We start from the raw sequence: 23,073 nt of genomic DNA, 5'->3' as shown, positions 1-23,073 counted from the left end.
CAGGGTACCCGATCATGTTAGTTTCAACATTCCCTTAATAACAATAAATGACACTTTTGATATTATAAATAAACTTGACACAAAACAAATCAGCTGGTTTAGATGGAATTCACCCCAAAACTCTGAAAATGTCGGCTTTATCAATCTCAGAATCGTTGAAAGAAATAATTAACTGTAGCATCACTTCCAATAAATTCCGGGAATCATTGAAGTTAGCAAAAGTATTCGCAATTTATAAGGGAAAAGAAAAGAATGACCCATCCAACTATCGACCCATATATGTTCTATCCGTACATTAAAAAAATATGGAAAAACATGTCAGCAAGCATATTTTCAGATATCTTGACAAGTACCAACTCCTCCATAAATCACAATCAGGTTTTCGAAAGAATCATTCATGTCAGACTGCATTGACAAAATTCATAGACCAATGGCTACTGGCAGTAGAATCAGGTGAACTTACTGGTGCAATCTTCATTGATTTTAAAAAAGCATTCGATTTGGTTGACCATTCAGTGCTCATTCAGTGCTCATTAAAAAACTTTCAGCCTACAAGTTTTCTCCAAACTCAGTTGCCTGGTTCACGTCGTATCTCACACACAGACACCAGGTTGTTTGCACGGGTAAACATATATCCGAACCAAGTCAAATCTTAAGTGGTGTTCCTCAAGGATTGATATAAGGGCCTCTTCTTTTTCTACTATTTATCAATGACTTAGCCTTGTATCCAGCGCACGCTAACACAGATCTTTTCTCTGACGATTCGACATTTCATTTATCTGATAAATCTCTAGAATGCATTAAAAATAAACTTCAAATTGACCTCAATAATATATCAGTTTGGTGTCATCAAAACAAAATGCATATTGACATCTCTAAAACGAAATGTATGACAATTGGAACAAGGCAGCGTATATCTACTAACATGGATTTACTTCTAACTCAAAATGGTTTAGACGTATCTATTGTCAAAAATCAAAAATTTCTTGGTATCTACATTGATCAACACCTCAGCTGGAATGCTCATATCGATCACTTATGTGCAATGGTAGTCAAAATAATAACTCTATTAAAATTGCTTTCGAAATTTCTACCTCCACAATCACTTGAAAATTTTTTTTCGGGTTATATACTACCACTGATAGATTACGGCTGCACCATATGGGAAACACATCAAATTATAATCTGTCCAGAATTGATAGACTCCAGAAAAGGGCAGCCCGAATAATACTGAAACGTCCTGTTATGACTCCATCAAATGTTTTGTTTTCACGTCTGAAATGGCTACCTATACAAAAACGTATTCTTTATTTTAAAGGAATCATGACATACAAGTCTTTAAACGGTCTTTCTCCAGATTATATCTCTAACATAATTGAACTAAGATCATCGAATACTGAGCGTAATCTCCGATCGACGACTAACAACGATCGCCAGATTCCTTGGTCGAAAACCAGTCATTACAAAAGCTCATTTACTGTATCAGCACCTACTGTATGGAATTCCTTACCAATGAGGATACGTAATTCAACTTCCCTTGCTTCTTTTAAAATATCATTAAAGAAATTCCTTATAGACCAGCTGGAATGACATACTAAAAGCTCTGAATAGAAAACTTTATAATCATATCCATAATTTATATATATTTGTATGTTTCCCAGTATAGTCACACATAGTCATTCATGTCAAATATGTACGAATGAGTGTGCGACGATACACTTGTTATGTGCATGGTCTTCTATTTTTTTAATTATTTTTTATTACAAAAACTGAGGACCACATGGCAGATGGGTCAGCCATGACCAAATGTGTTATCCTCGTTAAAGATAGTTAATTATTATATATATATATATATATATATATATATATATATATATATATATATATATATATATATATATATATATATATATATATATATAGATACATACATACATACATACATACATACATACATACATACACAGAGTCCACGTTGTACTTGAATCTATTGCACTTGTATTGATTCCCTGATCTATTATTACGTACTGAAGATGCATTGGATTGGTCCTATAAAAACTCCACCTGTTACTTGCAAGCCTTTATAATAAAAACAGTTACATAATTAAAGTAATAAAGATTTGCTTTGAAAAGGTTTAAACATTCTGCTTGCTCTAATATTAATGATAGGGCGGCAGAGGCGGGATAACAACCATGAATTGCGTGCTTCTCGTTCTGGCATTGATTGCTACAGTATACAGTCTACCCCTGGAAGAAAATTATGAAAGTGAGTTTTTATAACGATAGATTATTTTCTCATAGTTTCTCTTCTGCTCTTAGTTCTAATAATTTCTGGAATAAGGGTATATATGCAAGTCATTAAAACATAGTATATTCGACATCGACATAAGCCATCACTTACAAAAACAACAACAATGTAACCGTGTATAGGCGCCTATTTTGAGTCATGGCCAGAGTTTAAAAGATGCGAGAGAGAGAGAGAGAGGGAGAGAGAGAGAGAATAACTAAAAATTTTACAATTCCGAATGTGGAACACATGTTCATCTTTCTCGTCCCCATAATAGGGCGTTACATCCAGGATACGTTTATCACATGAATCATTATTAGAAATTAAACTATATTATTTTTTATATGCGTCCTATTTTCCCCCTTTTCCTTAATTCCACGAAAATACGATTTATCAAAGTTAGTCCTTTAAAACCTGACAATATTTCAAGTACAAAACAAAGCCCACCTACTACCTAGAGCATTGACTTTACTCGTTTTCAAATTCGAAGCCATTTATCAAACAATTGTACAGTTTTCAACAAGAAAAGCTCTAAATACAGTTGTTATATCTTGGCACAGTTTTAAATGTGTTAAGTCCGTTGTTTTTAGTTCCAAATTAACTTGGAAGAAAGGGGTCAGGTTTTGGTGCAATTAAGAAAATACTCAAAACTGCATGTGTCAGTCATGTTCTCAAAACATCCTACCATGTTAATCATATCTGCTAGGTCCATTTCTGGATAATGACTTCATTCGTCTCTTATCTTTTCCGCTTTAGTTTTTATATTTTCATTACTCTGCATAGTTTCCCTTCTCTTTGTCAAAATGCAAATATGTATTGCTCTGTGGGTTGCACTCTCCATATCTGTGTGTGTATGTCTAGTGCGTCTGTCCTTAATGTTATTAATGTGTGAATATGTAATTTCTATGTGTGTTTGTATGATTATATGTACGAGTTTGTGATTCATATATGTAATTGTACATATTGTCCTTGTTATTCTCGTGTCTGTATCAATTCTATATGTTATTAATCTCCGAAAGCAGGAAATAAAGAAGGAATGTATGTGGCATTGAGAGATCTAAGCCAGAGAGGGTCTTGTCTCTAATGCCCATAACGAGGCTTATTAAACTTTCGGGTAACCTGCTAATTGTTCAACAGGTAAATAGGATAGATACGTATAGCCACTGATAGTTGCTAAAAATATATCATATAATGCATGCTTTTAATATTTTAGTTTACTTAATGGACTGAGCATTACACGCATGTTTATCTGAAAACAAATGTCACAGGAAATTCACTGAAAAATATCTTATCTATAAATAGATTGTAAATGTTATGAACTTTACGCCAATTATACAAGAGCAAAGTCCATGAGATTTGGTGCTGAGATGATTTTTTTTTTAAGAATGTACTCGTATGACTCAAACAAATATACCACGTTTGATTTGACTGACACTGAAGACGTAAAATGTTTGCAGCTGTGGTCTAGTGGATAAACCAGATATAAATGAACAGTCGACGTACAGCACGAGCAGCCTTGAGAAGTCGTGTTAAGTCCTTTACCATCATAATATCAGTGACTACTATTGTTTTAATAGCTAAACACAATGATGCGAAGACACATATGATTGTCCTCTTATGCATATTTTTAAGGGTTGTTTAAAAAAAATATTGAAATGTTTTCCACTTTATCATATTTTGTGTAGTTCTAGAAGTTAGCAAATATATTTTGCTTGTTTATTTTGCATATGATTTCATATTTCTGCTTAGTCCAATACAGTAATGCATATACTTATATCAATTATATGTAATTACAATATATAGTTACGTCTATTTTCACATTGAGACATATGTTCAAAATAAATGATGTAGTAATCATGAAGAAGGTCACATAAATCGTAACTGTACAACACTGGTAAGATAAGCATCGAAACGAAATATAAGAAAAGCTTATACGGTCCTTCATTGTAACGGGGTTCCTATATAACGCATGTATGTTCATGGATCCCATCTTGTCAAATGGTAGGGATGTTATATGCATCATGTACTTCATTATTTAATAAATTTGCAGTATGAGCATTTGTATACAGCTCTCCATTTTAATAATTTCTTAGATTTTTATGATTACTTGCTTGATTTTGGGAAGTAGGTGCTGGGGATATAGTCGTGAAACCGAATAATTAGCCAAATGCTATGAGCAGACGTTACGGAGTGCAATGTTGGTGAGATTGCATGATGGCCTGATTTAGTTTTAGTCAGTTCAGGTAAAAGCCGTAAGTGTCCCTGAGCTCAGTAGTCTCTACTGAAATGTGATTTTGTGGATTGATTGTGTAACTCCATGTGCATTATTTATGATTGGGTACTGGTAAATTGCATAATGGAATAATTGAGAAGGGACTGCTCCGTGATCTGGAATCGCCGTTTATTGTTGCTATGATGATAAATATGGTGTAGAGTTACAGGCAAAATGAGACTTAAAATCATGATTTGACTGGCCTAAGGTAGCGTAGGAAAAAATAGTTCCATGTATTAGGGGATTGAAATGTATATTTTCACTGCGTGAAATACTGGCGATACGTTATGGAAATTTAATGAGGAAAGACCATGCAGTTGTGAAGTTGGCAAAAGCAAATTGTTAAGATGTGAGATTTGTGGTCATTAATTAGAAGAAACTAGTTTATAAACTGTTAGTGCGGGAATTTCCAGTTTACAACAGTAGTTGTATAGAATTTCGTGGAAATCAGGGAATAACAAATGACTGCTAGCTGGATTCACGCGAGGATTGAAATCTTTCGATAAGGACCCCCCCCCCCCCCAGCATATTACAATTATAAGTCTGTCTCATTATGAGGCTCACCATTATAACACATTTCATGTGTAAAGTGAGTATGATCATGCTGAATGTTTACTGACTGGTATATTGATTCTGTTTTTGTCTTTTGTTCTTCTTAGCCCAGATAAAAGTACATCTTGATTACATTCGCGAAAATGAAGTATCACACTATCGAGTTAAACGTTCTGCTTGGCGTGAAGTTGAACACGAGAAGAAAATGCATCACGAACGTGTCGATTCTATTGCCCTAGCTATTGACACCAGATTAGTTGACCGAGATGGTAACAATATCACGCACAAAGTGATTTTGGGACGTTGGAAAGAAGTGAAACCAGTCATGAAGACCTTTGCTCTCATGAATGGAATATTCGTCGAAGAACCAAGTGGACAAGACGACCCTGCGGTAAGTACAGTGAATTTATATTACAGCAACACCGATTACTCGAATACTGCAGAAAACTACGACAACTCACTCATTTCCTGTGCCAACAATTCTCTAGTCGAAGAACTAGAAGCAACCGAAAACTCGAATAATTTGTTGACCTCTCAGCGCTTTTAAAATTTCGAAGCTCTACTGCAGATTCTTCTTCTTCTTATTTTCCTGTATATTGCAACCTCATGAAGGAATTTCGCCTGGTCTGTTTCTTTAGTTCAGGCCGCTTTCTTTAGTTCAGACTGCTTTCTTTAGTTCAGGACCTAGGTTTAATGAATATTCGTGGCATTATTGCTGTCCTAAATTACGTATATTTTAGCGTCAGTATGCAAGCGGTACCTCTATCTCTTTTTAGTTTAGATCCTGTGAACTGTAGGATAAACGCAATGTCTAGGCTTTTAGTGTTATTTTTTCATTTTGTGATCTCGTATCTGGTGTACTCTGTAGCTATCAAAGTAAATTTTTCCTTACTAATTTCATTATAGTTTGTTGCCTTACTAACCGTGTCATGAATGTTTTTCAGCTTACTCATTAATGGCAGAGAGCGCTATTTCGTCATGTACTAACTGTAAAGGCTGGGTTAACGGTTGTATAATAAACCGTGTTAATTATATTCTCTATTTCACCTTGCCGTTTGTTACCTTCTCCTCTGTTATTTTCTTAATTATCTTGTCTGGCTGAATGCCGTTTGCTGTCTTGCGGTCAAATAAAAGAAGGCGCAAAGCAATAAAAAAAATACGTCGTTACTACATCAATTCTACTTGTTTGCACTATTCACTATTTAAATCTTCAAAAACACATTCTAGACCCAGATGTGAGACATTGCAAGGAATGGAACAAATATTTACCGGAAACCAGTGTTAATTGTATTGTTTGTTCTCACTAACAATTCAGTATTGTGAAAGTTTGATTTGTTTACAACAATTTGGAAATACATTTATATGCTGTTTAGGAACTATAAATAATTTAACTGCGTTTCAATACTGTTTTGAAACTAGAGACTGTTGTGCTGTTTGTATTCGTTAATACCAAAAGTAAAGCAACAATTATAATATCAGTATCAAGTAACGTAGTTAAATTGACCTGTTTAAAACGTATTTGTAACTTGTGACACGACCATATTATCTTGCTCTCGTTTTAACCTCTTTGGTTTTTTCATTTTAACAATGAACATTTTCAAAATTGTTCTCTAAATTCAATTTCACGTAAATGTTTTTCTTTTCGTTGACTTCGCAAACATGCGTATTTTTTCAATTTTGCTTTTGCTCCTTTCCATTTTTAATTATAAAATCATTAGTTTCTTAAACTCGAGTCTTTAATTAGCTGCAAATTATTCAATACCGTATTTTAAATTGTTGTGTTTTTTTTTGGGGGGGGGGGGCTAATCTGAAACACATCTGAAACTATGTTGAAAGCAACAAAATAATAATAATAATTGAATAAAAACTGTACAGAATGAATGGGACTAAGACCCGATCGAAGTAGATGAAAGAAACAAAAATCGTTACTAAGTTTATTGTAAACTATGTTAAAGTTAGCTCCGCAGTAATAGAAGAAACAAAACGTAGAACGTTACGAAATGTTGTAAATATTGGTCCTTAGGTGGCTGGTTTTTTGCTTGCAACATATGACTGTTGCCTGTAAGGTCTTGTGCATAGAAATTATCGTTTCCTCTCTACTACTAAAACGATACATGCCATAAGTGGACGTATGCAGTCTATACGTAATACACATAGATAAGATTACCAATACATCAGCATAAATACATTATCATACAAAAATTATCTTAGATGCGCCATATTTGCTTTGTGTTCTTTATTAAAAGTTAACCAGTTTTATGTCTCTAGCGATTCTTTGAGGTTGTTTTCTTGTAAACATTTAAACCGACATTCTTTCGTAGTGTTTGCAAATAGGCACGTGAAAGCTTCCCAAGCAAAGAAAATGGGAAAGCAATGAATGCTATCATATAGTGTTATATCTATTTAAATTATAGTGTGTATCTAGCTGTTATCATGTCCGTGACTGAGGGTTATAAAATCGGAGTTTATGCTTACCTGATTCTTTGCCTTGAATCTTAGAAGTAATTAAGCTCTTTATTAAATTATAAATTCAAGACATATCCTTGCTTAAGAATTAATAGAAAATTCCGTTAGTTCAAGGGAAAATACTATTGCGTTGCAGTTCAAGTTAAATTAATAGTAATTCTTTCCTGTTTCATATCAGTCTTTGGGAATCTATGATTAGAGGTTTTAGTTATGTTCAGATATAATTTGAGAGGAATCAGTTATTCAAAGTATTCTTTGGAATTACAATGTGCTCATTTACTTTTTGGATTAATACACTACTTTGGATTTATGGAGGGCTCATTGAAAGACATTTTGGGTTATAATATTGTGTTAAATGAATACATTCAAGCCGTTTGGAATTTATTCGACACATTCTATACATTAGGGCATGTGATAGAACATTAGGATTATCTGACGTCTAATTGACACTATTTAAGTTTCTTTTGAATTTTCACTTTCTATGTTTAGACAAATGAATTATTTATTGACTTTTATTAAACTTGTTGGTTCTGCTTCTTTCTATTACATAGCTTAAAAGCACTGAGTAGTAAAAGTAGCGCATGCACGCCATGACAGTAGAGTAAATGCTATCTCTTTTATTAATCATAATTAGTGGAAGTTGATTTGCTATGAGATTCAATGGATTCTATATTCGCTTCAACATTATTTTAGGTTCTTTACGTTAATCATACTAGACACAAGCTCGAATATAACCAGCATAACGTTCATGGAGAAAAACCCACAAGCAATATCATCACTTCGTGCATGCATTGTAGGAAATCTGAAATTTTTGTGAATAAACTGTTCTGTGCTTTTGATCGTGCAGCCGCATTAGAACACTGGCGGTTTACCTTCGGCAAGTTATGGATATGACACGCTGAATAAAAAGAATGCCTAGATATTATATTATTATTTTATATTATCTTCATTATTTTGTTTTGATAAATAACAAATATTTAAAAGCTTCAAAGCTTTAAACCTTTTCTAAGAGGACAAAATATACTGGATACGAAAACAAGGTCAGAATGTAAAGAAAACTACGACAAATGTTATTTCTACAGAATGAGCAAGTTTAATTCGGTAACACAAATCATATTAAGAGCTAAGAATATAGTCTTCTTTTTTTTCATCTGAACAACGTTCAGAAAGTCATATTTAAGCAATTTTGCCTCAGATTTGGCGAGTGATCATAGTTTTTCTCATCTATAGTTTCTTTTGTGTTGATTTTTCTGTTTACACATGTCAGTAAGAGTCAGATTTTGTCATGTTTGCTGTCGTTGTAGAGCTTAGAGCTAGGTCTTTAACACAGGAACAAAGTTTCCGGTTAAGGGACACGAACCCATAAAGGCGGGATATGTTGGTCTGTCTCGCCTAACCAAATAATCAACTCGGAAAATGTAATTACTGTCACACGAACAAACTTTGTGACCTGTTTATGTCATCATAGGCTATATTTTTTTTTGCAGTTTATTCTTGTTTCCAAGGCAAATCCATACAGTTTCAATTTACCTGCATCGGATGATTGATTCGTTGCCTGTCAGATCATTTCAACACTTCACGGAGCATAGTTTGAGATTTCCACTATCTAGAGAGTTGTCTCCCTTTTATATCACATATCCGCTATTTCATATGCCAACATTATGTAGTTTTCTTTCTTAATGCAATACAAACTAAAGTTTTGCTCATTGTAACAATAATGTAAAGTTCGCATTTCAGTAGGAATAAGTGTTATTATTATGGCTAAATTTTCAGGCCAAATTAATTTTCAAAACGTTTAAGATACAAAAGGAAATATTGATGGCTTTGATCGCTTTGCTCCAACTGAAATTGAATATATATATATATATATATATATATATATATATATATATATATATATATATATATATAGAGAGAGAGAGAGAGAGAGAGAGAGAGAGAGAGAGAAAATTTAAATACTTTAACACTTATCTCTTTCTTTCGCTAGACCTTTGCATTTTTCAGAGATTTGAATGGAACCGACACTGGACTTTTACTGGAATGTATAGCGTCAGCCTGTAAATCAGTAAGTTTATTGTTATTGCTTTACATTGGTCATATATAAATAAAAGCGAAATTTCACCATATGATCTCCATGATAATATAGTTCAAGAAATATAGATTATGCTATCAAACACTTTCATCTTTCTTATGATTTACATGCATTGTCTCCACAAATTGCTCTCCAGATTCGTTTAATATATCTCCACTCTTTTGAGTTAAGCATGGGAATATTGGTCTTGCAGCCGTCTGTGCGTTCGTCTGTGAGTCGTCCCGTTATGGAACCTCTGAAAATAGGTAGTAGTGGATAATGTCCGAAACTTGTCTGTCATCATCTTTCCATGATAGAGCCATCTGCATAAGGCATATCTTTTTCCCCCAGAGGGCAGTAGAGACAAAATTTCATAATTTTTTACCTATCAGATATGTCTAATATAAGCACACAAATGTCTTAATTAAAATGAAAACAAAAAGAAAATCTATCAGCTATTAACACCCTTTTACATGTAGTTGTATCTAATTGTTTGTTTCTTGTATATTCCGTTATGCATACACAGCTCAGAATTGTAAATAATAATAATAATAATAATAATAATAATAATAATAATAATAATTATTATTATTATTATTATTATTATTATTATTATTATTGTTATTATTATTATTATTATTATTATTAATTAGGCATGATATTGGCGATGCGATTTAATCCATTTGGCATATGACATTATTCAAGGTGTTTCAAATAATTCCTGTTTATTTATCACCTAACTTAGATTACGTTTGTTGAATCTCATGCTTATATTTCAAAAGGTTATAACTGAAATAGTATCGTGTAAAATGTTAATTTAGACTCAGTCTGTATTCATGTGCGATTTAGAAATGTTGCTTCTTTCCTGTCAAGACCTGACTAGCTGATTAACCTGGGTTACAACCCGACACAGCGATTGGCAGGTGCAGTCAAGACCTGACTCGCTGATTGGCCTGTGTTTCAACCCGTCACAGAGATTGGCAGGTGCAGCTTTAACCTTAAATCATCACGTGTCGGTGGTAAGCAGACAGTAGAGGTTGGAGGGGAAAGGAGTGATAAAGCAAAGCTTCATACATATGTCCAGTTAAAACACACTCTTATTATTTGTATTGTTTTCAAATTAGCCCTTTAGACAACGTGATAACATTACTCTAGGTATAACTGTCGCATAGCCTCATTTCTCCTTGCAAATTTTGACCCACCGGTGGAATTGCAGCAGCTAGCACCAATTCGTATAATAGATAACACTGTTCTTTTTTTTTCCTAGTCTGCAGTATTCTATAATGGGTCAGATGCGTACATTATGGTGTCAGCGAACGAATCAACATTCGCTACGAAACTGCAGGCACCGAAAAAGAGCTTTGAGTTGAAACAAGACGAACGTCAAATAGGTAAGCCTATATTTTCGAAAACATGAACTAACATAACTTTCTCTATTATATATATATATATATATATATATATATATATATATATATATATATATATATATATATATATCTGTTTCTAATTCAAATGATATAGCTCTATTCCTCTTCTCGTTCTCAACACACACACACACACACACACACAGAGTATTGTAAGATCTGCCAGTTTGGGAATTTTTCGCTGTTATGTGCAGTTTGTAAAAGTTACGTTGCGTTTGAAGACTTCTTCGCAAAATTATGAAAGGCGCCACTGCATCAATCCAGAAGATGCCTTGCGTATATTATTGGTCGCCTAGTTCATTATAAAACCATTAGATCGAAAAATGCTGGAAAATATTTAAAAGATTCAAACATTAGAAAAACACAAGCTATTTTTCCAGCACTAATTAGAGCAGGATTCTTTTTCCACGTAATACACAATTATAAAATTTATGAATTTCTCTTTATGGCAATGCAGGACCATAACTGTACAGAAATACACAAATACTAGTATTGTATCTTTCTTTCAATTATTCCAGGTCTGAGCAAAAATGGAACCCCACTTCCAGTGCCTCTATCATTACGACGAAAGCAAGAGGCCCCACTGACCGACAGTATGCGACAAAGCATACGAAGACGCAGAAAACGTCAGGCCACTAAAGCCAACGTCGTGGAACTAATTTTTGTCGTGGACTACAGCACTTGGAAATTGTAATTCTTTACTTTTTTAAAATTCTAATCAAAATATGTTGAATGTAAATATAACTGTCAAGCCAATAGAAACCTTTAGATTTTGCAGCAAACACATACGACATGTTACACCGGATGATGATATAGGTCTAATTGCAAGTAATGACTGCAGATTAAAGATGATGATGATATTGAATATAGGGCGCTCCTCGCCAAACGATTTCCAATGCTAACGCATATATACATATACAGAAAATATGTATACAAATCTGATGTTCATCGTGAAACTGGAACGGAGTTCGATGATGGAATCACAGCCGAAGATCTCCAATATGTTGCTAACTCGTGACCAACCAGTCCAAATGTTTTGAACCAAAAAATAATTATTTTGGCAAAAATAGTTCTGATATACGTAAAACATATTCGTATCATTTAAAGACAACTGATGTTGTACCTTTTTTTCCACGAGAATTGGTTCAAATCTGGGTAATTAAACTGGATCGTTATTGGGAAAAAAGAAATGTTAACATTTTTCCAAGATGAAGAGGTGGTGTAATCTGATGGTATGTTTTGATCTTTCTTGAACTCTCAAGAATGCAGGACTCAGCTTATTGCTGACAGATAAATATGAATGTTTTAATCATATTCGTGTAATAGGGTACATTACCCTGTATCACGTGACGGGGGAGATAGTGATAGGGTACATTACCCTGTATCACGTGACGGAGGAAGGTATCAAAGTCCATTGATTCTAAATTATGTTAATCACTCTCAACGCAAATACTGACGATTCCATTAGGAGCACGTCGTCCACATAATTGAACGTCTTTATACAACACTAGTCCTAATACAGTACTTTCTTAAGAAGATATGTTGCAAAGAAATATCGATTGTTTCCTTAAAGGCTCTTCGTCCGTACCAATGCACGACTGTGTTAAAAGTCAGTACTAATACAAAAATACAGGGAAGATATTTTGCGATGTAAATATGAAGTGCCCATCATAGTGTATAATACAAGACCTTTCGTGTCTTTTCACGATCTTTTATGGTCTCGATACAGCGCCGTGCCGTTTGGTTTCCATAACTGGTTCTATTCGTGTAGTTAATGTCGTGAGCCATACGTTTTTGGAAAATTTAACCTCTATAGGCGAAACACAAAAATCGGTAATTTGTTTCATGGATATGAATTGGCATCTATTCATACATGTTTCATTTTTTTTATGGTATAGACTATCCAAAATGAAACATCGAAATAGAAATAATGTTCATTTGATTCAAACTGCGCCGATTACGTAATGACTGGCAACGCCAAGAACAAGCAAGTTCGTAAAATGGTTTAACGCAAGTTAGCTTAGGTCTACGATCATTGAAGAAAACATACTCAGGCACAGGCTCCATTTTTCACTGGCTTGAATCGATATTCCCGGCCCAATCAAATATCATAAATGTGGAATATATCTGATTCAAGTTTTTTGTTCTTGGGCCTAGATCATGGGAGAAAGAAATTGTTTATAACGAAACCGTACTGTGTAGTTTCAAGTCGAGGCCTTGATGCAAACGACACCGTAAAGTTCGAAACGGTACTGATCGCAAATATGGGCACACGATGTTTTAACATGGTTTTTCGGTTTTCTTTTAATAACAACTGTTCCCAATCTTTTAAGAAATTCATGCCCCATGTGTACAATCGTAACTGGAAGTACTTCTGCCGTCTTAAGCAAACATTTGCATTTCTACGCACACTTTAGCGTCTGGGTATAATGTGATTAACTCCGAAAGACCATGTGCGAGGCTACCTAAAAACCGATATTATTAACTACACCAAACTTGGTATTTGCATTTTTTATATGCATGGTAACGGCGTGGAAACAGTATACTGTATTTAAGATTAATCTGATTTGTAAGGGTACAACTAAACTATGCCATCGTTTTGAATTGTAACTCGGTCTGCAAAGGTACCATAGATTTTGCTCTCTTTGAAATAACAATGTAAAATGATATTTCTTTGTATACAGTTGGCTGGATCGTGCGATCGGTGACGAAGCTGAAGCTAATCGTGCATTGAGACTATACTTGATGCTTGTTATGAACATGGTATGTTTCGATTTGTAGACAACCATGTCTGACTGTCTGTCTGTCTGTATGCATGTCTTTGTACTATATGTTTCCTTTTACCTTGTCTCAGTTTTCTTGTTGTCCTACCTCTCTGCTATAATTTTTGTATTTCTGTCTTGTCTCTGTGTATGCTTTGTTTCGTTCAGCCTTTTGTCTGTATGTACTTTTCAAGCCAGTCTCTAAATGTTTACTCTTCTTTCCTTACTCCATCTGTATATGTCATTCCCCTGTTGTTCATATTACCATGCCTTTCAATTAGCAGCAGGGAAGTTCTACAGACCAGACGTTCCAGACCAAATAAGCCTTCCTACGAGAACTTTCTCCGTAGAAGCCTCAGATTTCAAAAATAAGCCTTCCTGCGAGAATTAATTTGCGTAAATTCACCCCCGATTGCAATTTTTGTGTGCAAAAATCATTGATTTTGGACAGCAATTTTAGGGGGGGGGGTAGGAGAAATTTATTCCATCGATGAAGTTTGCAAAGTTTGGCTGCTAATCCTAATTTTACCTCGCATTAAAACAATATAGTTGAAAATAATATGAGTCCGAAAGCTAGTACAGTTGGAGAGCCTCATTCTGCCAGATTAGCGCGAGAGCAATTAGCGGCATTAAAGAAGCTTATCCCGACAAAACGATTATTTAAGAGAAATGTTCGTGATTACGAAGATGTACAACATGGAATTGCCGAGGCATCATCGAAATGGTTGGAGCCAGTTACCGGAACAATCGAGCAAGTTGTATTTGGTGACGAAAAAGATCCGGATACTAAGAAAAAGGGAATTTTTCCCATGTTGAAAGGTATTGAGGAACAATCACGAACATTACCCGATCGATTAGCAATAGCAGCAGCAGCACAAGGGCAACAACCTGCAATTGATTCTGGAGCAAGTAAGGGAAAAACCGTATTAGGAAAACCGGGAGTAAAAAAAGGGAAGTTTAGTATCGAGAATTTAAGAGAAAATTTCACCGATGAGGGATGGGAAATAATATCACGACCGCTCTCGACACTGTATACCATAGATCGAATTGGTCAATTTGCGGAAGATATGTTTAGTATTCGAAATGAATATTTGACTGAAATAGGAAAGGAAAAATATAAAACCCGTAATAATTGGTATGGTATGTTATATAAAGTTTATGCGGAAAAAACACAGGCGAGTGAAAGGGATCCATTTTTTAGAAGATTTTTAGAAGCAGCAGACGATAGATATAATCATAATAAACAACTAGCGGAAGATATAAAACAGCACGCGAAGGGAAGAAAACAACAGAAGAAGGAAGAAAAAACTAAAACACGGAAGAGAAAAGTAATACCACAGGAAGAGGATATTCAACCACAGGAACCGATAGTTCAACCACAGGAACCGATAGTTCAACCACAGGAATTAGGAGCTAGACCAAAAGAAAAAATTCCACCTCAGAAAAAAGAGAGAAAATCAAGAAGGAAAAAAGAAGATATTCAATCACAGGCATCGATAGTTAAACCAGCACAACCTAAGGCACAACTTTCCGAAGATATAAGGATGAAGGAAGAATATGAACTTCATCCAATAAATCTTGATACTAGTGTAACCGCTGATAATTATTTGAACACGAACATATTGCATTTACTTAGAAATTATGATTCAAAAATTCAGATGGCTGCGGATGATTCTATTGAAAATAGAAGATTTATTTTGAGAAGATTTATTGCTGATAAAGTCGAAGAAGTTGATTGGCTGGCGATAATTTATTTTGGCACTTTAGGAAAACCAATAGACTATTCTGATAAAAATTTTGAAAAATTTATATCGGATGTTGGTGATTATAAATCAATGAAGCTAAAGGAAAGTCTATCATCTACAAGGAAGAGTGATATATTAATCCCGGGTTTTCCCCCCCCCCCCCCTTCCTTTCAACTCCCCTTAGAATCACCATTAACGTCGTCAGGGACATCGTCAGGAGAAGTATTCGAGGAAGCGTTATCGCCATCGTCATTTTCAGAACCAAAAACAGGAAGCGGATATACCGTTTGCCCTGACAGCGTTGTCAACGATGTATCTCGCCTCGAGGTATTAATCGGAGGAAAACGAGCCGGAAATAACTCTCGTGAAATAATCAACGAGGCCTCAGATATTTGTCAGCGATTATTCCGTGGTGGCATCATTAATTCTCACATTTACAAGGAACTCGTCGATGAGCTCATCGATTAAAACAACACAATTGAAATAACATGATTGTTCACAAGCATCAACGCAGACCCAAACAGGTCCGCATAGTAAACTCTAGATTGCCCGTGTACAAATATATACACGGCAATGGATTCGGCGATATCATTGGAAGTCTCGTTACGCGAGTAATACCTAAAATCGGACCCACAATCAAACAATTCGCGTCAAAAGCAATAGGAAAGATCGGCGAGACCGCCATTTCTGGTATCGGTAATTTGGCCAGTAAAGGCTTCAATGTTGTCAAAAGTAAAATATTAAATTTAGTGCGAAAAAAACAACCCGTCAAATTACCTATCACCAGAGAAATGCCACCCGAAGTCAGCAAAGTCATAAACGACGCGGCAAATAAAAAAATAAACGATCTAGCAAAGGAAGTTGCTAAGACAAATATAGCGCAGGAAGTTGCTAAGACAAATCTCGCAAATGAAGTTGCTAAGACAAATCTCGCAAATGAAGTTGCTAATACAAGTTTTATTTCAGGCAGTGGTCTTCGTTTTAGATGATATTCTTAATAATAAATGTTCGCACAAGTGTCAAATGAAGTATTTGACATGGACGAGCCTGTAGGTAGGGACACATCCGTGCGAGATTTCCAGTATTTCTCGTACGATGCAGTTGAACCAAATACGCCTAATCGCTTGGAAATTCAAGTTCACGATACAACAAGATATTTTCTTCCATCTGAGGCATATATCGAAGTTATCGGGGAAGTTGTTAAAGCGGATAATACCGCCTATGCAGCAGATTTTAGAGTCGGATTTGTTAACAACGGTATTATGGCGTTATTCAAGAGCGCAACTTACATGATTGATGGAAGAGAGATTGAGTCAATTACTAATGATGTTGACTTAGCAACGACGATAATAGGCCTAGCTAGATACTCGGATGATTTTACTAGATCAGCTGGCCCTAGTATGATGTTTGCCAAGGATAATACTAATCGTCCCGAAAGTAGGCCGTTCATTATCAGACAACCCAACGATCGCGCCGCTCCTAATGCTGCTCCCGCTGCTATCGAAGATATGATCATTAAACCTTATCCTGATTATAATCTCGGATTTGCCACGCGAAAGTCTATGCTATCACCAGGTAACAGAAGATTCGCTTGTGCTATCCCGTTATCCCATATATTCGGATTTTGCAGACATTTCAGGAAAATTATCTACGGAGCAAAACACACCGTAACATTTATCAGAAAGGAAAATAGCAACGATGCTATCTGGCGAGAAGGTGCCGTCGATTACGCTACTGGCGTGATAGGTCCCAATGATGCCACGAATAATAACGGCATAGTAAGATTACTAAAATTTACCTTGTGGATGCCAGCGATAACCCCGTCAATAATCGAAGAAGAAAAATTTATGTCATTTATGAACCAAGGCGGTAAATCTGTCATGTCATGGCTGACAACAACAACAGATTCCACAACTACCAATATTAATGGTGATTTTACCTGGCGTATTGCATCGCAGCAAGGTACCTCCGCACCTAGGCATATCTTTATCGCGTTTTTGCGTACCAATAGGTATCATCAATTATACAGTCATATGATATTTGATCACATTGGAGCAACAAATGTATCACTGAGAATAAACGGCCAACAAGAACCATCCGAGGAAATATCAATTGATTTTGAAAATCATTCGACGGCTCGTGCGTATCATCGCTTGTTAAGTTTCATGGGTCGCGATCAAAATATCGATACGGGATTGCAAATATCGCAGCTAGATTTTAATACTCATTATCCTATCTATTACTTTTCCCTGGAGCATCTCGACCTGGTAAAACAATCCGTCGTTGATATCCATTTCAAAGCCAGAATTAACACAGCTGGACTTAATCACAAAGTGATCGCGGTAATTCTCAGCGATAGAACAATGATCTTGGAAGGCATCAGTGGTAGAATGAGAATCATCGACGCTCCTGTCGAGAAAATGTAACTTTAAAATCAAAGATTTCTAAATTTAGATTAAGCGATTATTAATATGCCATACGAACACGTCAGTGTAACTCTGACCCCAGGTCAGATAAAAAAACTCCAAACAGCGATATCAAAGCGATGCGGTATGAAATTAACACTGAAAAACGATCAGATTCACGGTGGGCCTAACAAACTGTCGCTAACTAGAGGTCAACGTGAACGATTTACCAAGGCCAAATCAGCAAATTCTGGCGTTCATGTGAGCCTTTCCATAGGCGCCATCAGAGATATGGTCAAAACAGGCGGATTTCTTCCTTTTCTCCCTCTGATAAAAATGGCCCTTCCGATTATTGGAAAGACATTAGGATTAGGCGCGCTCTCGGGCATAGGTTCCAAATTAGGAGAAAAAGTGGTGGGAGGACGATACAGTAAAAAAAAGGGAGGGTTACTTCCCGCCCTCTCTCCCCTAATCGAGAGAATGTTGCAAAAACAACGAAAAGGATCCGGCCTTTATCTAAGACGCCCCCCATACGGATCCGGCCTAAGTCGAGTCTACCAGCCTCAAATTTAGATCTAATCAGCGAAGTAAAGAAAAAAAAAATAAAATTTTTCAGAGGCGTATTTATGCGGGATCAACTACCAGAAAAACCAAACCCTACCGAGACAGGAATAATAAATCTCGATAAAAATACCGGCCCTGGCACACACTGGGTTGCCTACGCGATTAATCCTCGCGAAGTCGTTTATTTTGATTCGTACGGATTAGCACCGCCAAATGAATTTATCAACTATGTGTCTTCGCTGAAACTTCCGGTTTGGTATTCGACACTTCCAACGCAGACATTAGCGGATCCACCAATATGCGGCCCAGAGTCAATTAACGTCCTCGACGCAATTTCAAAATCATCCGGTCCGTATCACAAAATTGTATTTGAATACGCCGTAGATAAATATCATGGTTGATATTTACGGTAGATTTATCTACAGGAAGGAAAAAGCAGAAGTGACTGACGTCGATCTATCAAAGTTCGCAACCAAGAGCGATATTAACAATCTTCTATCGCTGTCAGAGGTGGATCCTGGTGAAGTTGCTGTTTTTCAAAATACCGAAGGAAGATTACAAACCAGCAACGTGAAAATAACTGATATAATCAAGCGAGACGAATACCGCGATCATATTAGTCAATTTACTCGTCAATCGGAGATGGTATTAAAATCTATTGCTGATATCGCCGATATTATAGCGAAGTTACCCCTGAAGGCCAATATCGCGGATGTAGAAAAATCCGACAAGGAGCTATCAGCGGCGATGCTTCTAAAGGCCGATAAAGCATTACACGACGATCTTCAGGACAGAATGATAAAAAGATTTACCAAGCTAACTAACGATCTTAAAAAACTAGACGATACATCAAAAAATCTCAATAAAAAACTCGACGAGGATATAAAAAAATTCATCGAAACTTCCTCAACTACACACAGCGATCTCATCGAGAAAACAAGAAAAATAAACGAAGATATTGCCCAAATCAACAGAGAGATTGAATCGGCACGTGCATTAATATTTCAAAAAGCCGATAGAACATCACACAGCGATCTCATCGAGAAAACAAAGAAAATAAACGAAGATATCGCCCAAATCAACAAAGATATTGAATCGGCACGCGCATTAATTTTTCAAAAAGCCGATAGAACATCACACAGCGATCTCATCGAGAGAGTAAAATCCATTAACGAGGAAATTACCAAAATAAATATCTCGTTAGGTCAGAGAGCAACAATCGACGATCTCAACAAGGAAATTAATAAACTCAGCGATCTTGTTGTTCCCGAATTTACTAAGGGGTTTAACGCGATGCGTGAATCGACAGATGAGAAAATAAAAAAAATCAACGAGGATCTTCTCGACGCATCTACAAAAATTAGCGATATTAACACAAAAATATCACCACTAAATCTTCCAAAATTGGCACGTTTTCACGTGCCGGATCAGGTGGTAACAAAAAATCTTAACTGCAATGTGCCATTTGTGTTTAAGACATATAATTATACTTGGGACCCTGGAGACAGTATCGGGTTTTATTTCACCGTGCCAATTACTGGCGTATATCGAGTATATGTTATCTCTGAGATAAAATTTAAGATACAAGGACAAAACCGTAAAATCCACGAATTTTATCCTGGATTTTTTATTGTTTCGCTAAGTGAAGATAGCGCTATGGTATGCGATCTAGAACCACCAGACAGAACCACCACAGGACCGATTCCCTATTTTGTAATTTTCGAATATTTATCGGGATGGGAAACAGTTGGTATTCCGGGATAAACACAAGGTAATCTGTAATTGTTATCGTAGATTAATAAATGACCGCATCTGACTACCGTTACAATCAGGCGCGATCATGGCAAGATTCGCTAAAAAAGCTCCTCGACGAATATCAAACAAAAATAAAAAAATACCAGCGTAGATTAGTTATCATTGACGTCGCCGTGTACACGGTATCCGCGGTAGTCGCTGGTGCGGGAATAATTTTATCCGCGGTAACAACAATCGCGCCGATCGTAGCAACGATAATAATCTCGTCAACAACGACAATCGCTGGTGTTCTCAATATCATCGCAAAAAAAATCTCCTCGTGCACGAGTGAAAAGTTATCATTGTACAAAAACAAACTAACCAAGATCAATGACGCGTATTCGAGATTATCATCGCTGCTTTCGGAGAGTCTCAATGATGGCGTTATCTCCGATCCAGAATTTTCGGCAATGATCAGTATTTACTCGGAGATTGAACAAATGAATATTAATAATGTCCGAGCTAGCCCAGATCGTGACAAACACGACACCGCCGACAACAACACTAATATCATTAAGCTCAACCAAGCCTGAATTTAGCATCAATTTTCCAACACCAATTAGCGTCAAAGAAATTGCGTTAACACAATTGCGTGTCTACAATAGCTGGCCTAATGTTAGATCGACGTCATTCGGCAGATTATCATCGAATAATTCGCTTGTTTTTGCCAACAAAACCAAACCCGATGGAACGCCAGATTGGATATATGTCGGTATACCAACAGGTAGTTACGAAATTGATCAGCTGGATAAGGAATTTACTACCAGAATATCAAATATAACCGGCGATGCTACTCCGGGAATAAAAATATCTGCGCACGAACCAACGCTATCATCGATGATAGAAGTTAAATCACCTTACATAGTAGATATTTACCAATCATCGATTAGATCTATATTAGGTTGGCCCGAAATTCCGCCTGTGGAAACATCGGATGATACAACCCCCGGGTTTACCTCGTTGGATTTACCAAGCACATTAGAACCAAAAAAATCCGACTTTGTCACCGACGAGGCTTCGGGATCACAATCTGTATTTGGCTTTGATATAATCGATAAGGCCGTTGATCTCATGGAGCAACATAAACGCGATCGTATTGTGTTTTCTTTTAATTTTAAGGTGGAAAATGTTTCATGGTTGGTTCTTCCCAAAATCCCCCCCTCGGATACAGTGATAGATATTGGTGAATATAAAAAAATTATAATAAACCCAATAAACGGCGATTATGTAAAAAAAACCATCAATGAATTTAATATAGTACATAAAATGTTACTTTCTTATTTTCGATCATTTTTCAATGAATGTATCCTAAATAAAACAGGTTGGTGTGATTTACTCCCAAGGCACGTGAGACGCTTGAATCGAATTGCGAACGATCTTGAATATTATCATAAAATGTTTATTAATGCTATCATCGACGATATATCAATCGGCGATTATATTCTTCCTATTACCAAATTTACATTGATCAAAAATTCAGGCAATAAGAAAAAATTCAAGGAATTACATAAATTAACCGAGGAAACGCTACCAAATTTCAAATTTCCCGGTTACGACGTTGATAAACTAAGAAAATCTGTCACTGATACCATCGATGAGTTATTTCCGAAATTACATGCCGCGTGGGCAGAGAAAAAACAATTAGCGCTGTTTCTCAGACACGATAATGATCCGACCAAGGGCGGGCGGCATATCTCGCCAGGTATCGTCAATATAACGGAAGTTATCGCGATTTATCTTCACGCGGATGTTGTCGAGGGGAGTTACAATGTTGATTCGTCAGAGTCAAATCAAGCACAGCAGGGATTTATATTGTATTCGTTTTCACCTAGCGCCTCTCCGGGTTATTTGATAATAAAGGAGCCGGTGAATCCGTTTTATCTGCGATGTCATAATCGATTGTTGTCGAAGATAAATTTCAAACTGACGGACCAGAAAGGAAATTTGCTTGATATACGCGGGGAAACTGTTAGTATCAATCTGCTGGTGAAATCGTAAATCTATCTGCCAGGGAAAAACAGGCCAAAAAAATAAATAAAATCCAGGGAAATTTTCAAAATTAATATATTTTTTTAATTTTTGTTTTTTTTTGTTTGCGGAAATATTCAGGAGGATATTTCCTTGGCCTTGCTCTCATCGACAAGTTTTTTCAGTTGTCTGATGCGCGAGCTTGTAATTTTTTTTGATTCGTATGCTTCTGATAAAATCAATCTAGCTTTCTCCACTAGCGTCGATAATTTAACAAAATCCTCGATGCGATCATCGCTGACTGTCGCAAGTGATTGATACATCGCGATTTGGATCTTTTTTATTAATTTGTATTCGGATGGTAGCGTGTATTTGTATTCGAGTTTTCCTTGAATGATTGTTTCGAATTCGGATCGGATTTTATTCGTGTCCAACTCTGATGGAAGATTTATTTTTTTCTTCAGGTCATCGATGGCTTCGATAATATTGCTTATGGTTTGTTCGTTCATGTTATATTAATTCTGTAATATTTAATTATTCTTCGTCGCTCTCCGAATCAAATATTATTGGGATATAGGAAAATTCGATCCACGCACCGAGATTATATGAAAATGTTGCTTTATATTTTTTTTCTGCCGCGAATTTCACCGATGCTGAATTAATTTTATAATATTTCGCAGCGGCGCTCATCGACGTGAATATAATTTCTTCATTTGTTTCCTGATTTATCGATTTGACGGCCTTAGCTGATCTTGTACCA

At 36.0% G+C, this 23,073-nt stretch overlaps 1 protein-coding gene across 1 annotated transcript in view; it reads left to right on the top strand.

Moving 5' to 3' along the window:
* The first annotated feature begins 2,193 nt into the window (after positions 1-2,193).
* LOC149790471 (uncharacterized) overlaps positions 2,194-23,073 on the top strand; it is a 39,600-nt gene continuing 18,720 nt past the window's right edge. The window contains exons 1-6 of the mRNA XM_089973227.1: positions 2,194-2,266; positions 5,219-5,502; positions 9,565-9,642; positions 10,916-11,039; positions 11,594-11,765; positions 13,760-13,838. Coding sequence (XP_089829353.1) covers positions 2,194-2,266; positions 5,219-5,502; positions 9,565-9,642; positions 10,916-11,039; positions 11,594-11,765; positions 13,760-13,838 — 810 coding nt within the window. The remainder of the gene's footprint in view (positions 2,267-5,218; positions 5,503-9,564; positions 9,643-10,915; positions 11,040-11,593; positions 11,766-13,759; positions 13,839-23,073) is intronic.

Source organism: Sinohyriopsis cumingii, chromosome 10 (assembly GCF_028554795.1).
Source record: "Sinohyriopsis cumingii isolate HCF-2022 chromosome 10, ASM2855479v2, whole genome shotgun sequence".
Classification (NCBI taxonomy): domain Eukaryota; kingdom Metazoa; phylum Mollusca; class Bivalvia; order Unionida; family Unionidae; genus Sinohyriopsis; species Sinohyriopsis cumingii.
This window is presented reverse-complemented; position numbering and strand designations above follow the sequence as displayed.